This window comes from Magnolia sinica, chromosome 5 (genome assembly GCF_029962835.1).
Source record: "Magnolia sinica isolate HGM2019 chromosome 5, MsV1, whole genome shotgun sequence".
Classification (NCBI taxonomy): Eukaryota; Viridiplantae; Streptophyta; class Magnoliopsida; order Magnoliales; family Magnoliaceae; genus Magnolia; species Magnolia sinica.
The window spans coordinates 30,983,065-30,986,985 of NC_080577.1; the positions used below are offsets into that span (position 1 = coordinate 30,983,065).

Here is a 3,921-nt window from a genome sequence, read left to right on the forward strand (position 1 = left end):
GCCCTAGAGTATGTCATCCCTCCTGCTGAACATCAAATCCTTAATACCGTACCGAATTTCATGGAAAAGGTACGATAGTCAGACAAGCTGTGGCAAATAAACAAAGATAGGGACTGGAATATCGACCCTCGCCAGAGGAGCAAGCCGTAAGGCCCAAGAAGAGAAAGCCATTCAAATACACACCTATTTGGTTTGTCAAATTCGGGATGATTTGTGGAGGTAAGGTGTTTACCCTAGAGGAGAAATTTTAGGGGCTAAATTTATCAGAAAATCATAGTCAGGAATCTATCTGGCTGGCAATACGATGGGATAAGATCATCAGAGCCCCAAAAAAGCATACAATACAAGGGGCAAAACCACCCAACCCATCAGATAAAACTAGGGCATGAGAGCGGGATCACCTGCAAAAGACTGTGACCAAGGGCCAGAAGTGCCCTATACAGAACCAACAAACAAGGACAAGGAATCACCCATCATCAGCCAGGGGGAGAACCTCCCACTGGCCACTCAGAGCAACAAGGGGCAAAAACAGCCCATCCATTGGATCGAAAAAGGGAAGTGGCCTTCCCTTGATTGGACAAACGTCAGGATTCCATAGGAAAGAGGATCAGAGGAACCAGAAGAGCTTCAACTTCTGAGCGAAGAACATGGGTCAGATACGGATTCTGAACACAATCCAACAGACATCATGGTCATTGGATCAGATAACCCGTCGATGCTGTTGGATCATGCCAACAAGATAAAAAAGGGACATGAACAAAACTGGTCAGCCATCCCCCTGACATTCGAATCGGCCGGTAAGCCATCCAAGGGTGCCGATCTAAAAAAAAATGCCACCGTAAATAGCAATTGGCACCCCAAACCAGGTCAAGATCAATCATGGTTTGCCACACCATCCTGTTCGGGGTCCCTTGGAAGTAAAATTTAAAAAAATCAAAAAATCCCCCAAAATTTAAAAACATTAGATACTTCAGAAACACCAAAAAAATTAGATATCTGTCAAAATCCAAAAAAATCAGAAACTCTTCAAAAATAAAAAAAATAGTAGAAAACCTTTCAAAACCCACAAACAACATGTGCCAAATACACCAGTCACAACACTAGAGTTCAAAGTCAACTCATATGATTTTGATCTAGAGTTAGACTTCAAACTCATGGGTTTGGATGAAGTCTAAGATGAGGAAAATGTTGACCTAGCTCTTAAACTAAAGGATTTCCTCAAAAAGTTCGAAACAAAGGCCAACCTCATTGCAAATGATTTTAAAATTATGAACTTGGGATCATCGAAACTCCCTAAAGAAGTGCGTATTGGTAGATCCTTGCCTCAGGAATACAAGTAGAGGATGATAGAATTTTTGAAGCCTAGATTACCCAACTTTACGTTCTCCTAAGAAGACATGCCTGGACTTGATGAAGAGCTGGTAGTATATCAGTTGCCAACAAAACCCGAGATGAAGCCAGTAAAGTAAAAACTCCAAAGGATGAAACCAGAATGGGCCTTGAAAGTCCGTGATGAAGTCATCAAGCAATGTAACGCGGGATTCTTGGTAGTCTCCAACTACCCGAAATGGCTCGCAAATATCCTACTAGTTCTGAAGAAAGACGGCAAAGTCGGGATGTGCATCGACTTCCGGGATTTGAACAAAGCCAGTCCCAAAGACGATTTTCCACTGCCTCACATCGACACACTGGTAGATAATACAACAGGACATAATTTTCTCATTCATGGACGGTTTCTCTGGATACAATCAAATCAAGATGGCCATTGAAGATCGCGAGAAGACATCCCTTATCCCGCCTTGGGGAACCTTCTGCTATTAAGTTATGCCATTTGGGTTAAAGAATATTGGGGCCACATATCAGCGAGCCATGACTGCTTTGTTCCATGACATGATAAATAAAGAAATGAAAATCTACATGGACGACATGATCGTCAAGTCTCGCACGATGGAAGGACACTTTGAAGATCTAAAAAAACTCTTCGATTGACTAGAAAAGTTCAAACTCCATCTCAATTCGCAGAAATACATCTTCGGTGTAATCGGGGGCAAGCTGCTAGGCTTCATCGTTAGCGAAGATGGCATCAGGGTCGATGAAACTATGACAAAAGCCATCATCAAAATGCCATCTCCAAGTATTGAGAAAAAAATTTGGGGCTTCCTCGGGCAAATACAGTACATTAGCCGATTCATTGCTCAGCTCATGCCCATTTGTAAGCCCATATTTAAGCTCCTAAGGAAAAATTCCCCAAAAGAATGGACCAACGATTGTCAGGCTTCCTTCGATAAGATCAAGAGTCATTTGTTAAAACCTCCAGTGCTAGTGCCACCTACACCAGGTAGACCATTGTTGCTCTATATTTTCGTTGCAGCAGAAGCAACCAGATGCGTCCTCGGCCAACATGACATCTCAGGAAGGAAGGAACAAGCGATCTATTATTTAAGCAGGAGATTCACCACTTACGAATCCAAGTATTCCAGCTTAGAGAAAACTTGCCTTGTTCTAGTCTGGGCGACACAATGGCTTCATCAATACATGATCTCCTATCCTCCTTCTACTCACTCGCATGGATCCATTAAAATACCTATTCGAAAAGCCAGCACTAACAGACAGAATCGCGAAATGGCAACTGCTACTCTCTGAATTCGACATCACCTATGTTACTCAGAAAGCAATCAAAGGGCAAGCACTGACCGACCACCTAGCAGTACACTCCCTGCCTGATTATCAACCATTGAAGACCTTCTTCCCTGACGAAGACATCCTCCTGATCGAGGGAAAAGAAGAAAGGAAGGCAGGAGAATGGACTCTCTTCTTCGATGGAGCCGCCAATTCAAAAGGAAGCAGAGTGGGAGCAATTCTCTATTCCCCTGATGACGTCTCGATTCCCATCTCTAGGCGCTTAGCATTTAATTACATAAACAATGCGGCCGAATATGAAGCATGTATCACCGGTCTAAAAGAAGCCATCATCCTTAATGTGAAAAGATTGCGGGTCTTCAGAGATTCGCAACTCATCATCAACCAGACAAACAGTAAATGGAGGACTAAGGATGAAAAGCTGATCCCTTATCACGTCTATCTGGAGAATCTAAGCGAGGAGTTTGATGAAGTTACATTCTCATACATGCCCCGAGCCAAAAATCAATTCGCAGATGCACTCACTACCCTTGCTTCAATGCTAGAGATTCCTAAAGGAATTTTTGAGTGGGGGCTTACCGTAGAGCTTCAAGAGGAGCCTGCCTTCTGTCTGCAGATTGATGAAGTAGAAGCCTCCCCTAGCAGCCATCCTTGGTACACGGACATTAAAGAATATCTCAAGCACCATAAATATCTTAAAGAAGCTACATCAATCGATCGTCGTACTATCTAATGGTTGGCAGCTCAATTTACAATTAGTGGAGGTATCCTCTACAAGCGATCCTCCAATCATGTCCTCCTTCATTGCATGGATGAGACAGAAGCAGTCGAAATCATGTTAGAAATTCATGAAAGGGTATGCGGCCCACACATGAATGGTCACATGATGATTAAAAATATTCTATGGCTAGGCTATTATTGACTAACGATGGAGACAGTCTGCTACAAATGTGTCAGGAAGTGCTTCAAATGTAAGAACATGCAAGTCAAATCCATGCGCCTACTTCTGAAGTATACAATCTGACAACACCATGGCCTTTCTCTGTATGGGGTCTTGACATCATCGGGAAGGTCAATCCAAAAGCTTCAAATGGGTACGAATATATCCTAGTGGTAGTGGACTATTTCACGAAGTGGATAGAAGCAACATCCTATAGCACCATCGCAGCGTCTCATATGGTGAAATTTATGAAGAACAACATCATTAGCTGATACGGAATCTCCCATGCCATCATTACAGACAATGGGTTGCCTTTCGTCAATAGAAGGATGGGTGAGTTC

At 42.9% G+C, this 3,921-nt stretch overlaps 1 protein-coding gene across 1 annotated transcript; it reads left to right on the top strand.

The window, feature by feature from the left end:
- The first annotated feature begins 2,566 nt into the window (after positions 1–2,566).
- LOC131247010 (uncharacterized) lies at positions 2,567–3,373 on the top strand. Its single transcript, XM_058247456.1, has one exon. The coding sequence runs from the start codon at positions 2,567–2,569 to the stop codon at positions 3,371–3,373; it is 807 nt and encodes a 268-aa protein (XP_058103439.1).
- The last annotated feature ends 548 nt before the right edge of the window (positions 3,374–3,921 follow it).

Excerpts from the sequence above, each read along its gene's own strand:
- LOC131247010 (XM_058247456.1), top strand. The coding sequence starts at position 2,567 with ATGGATCCATTAAAATACCTATTCGAAAAGCCAGCACTAACAGACAGA.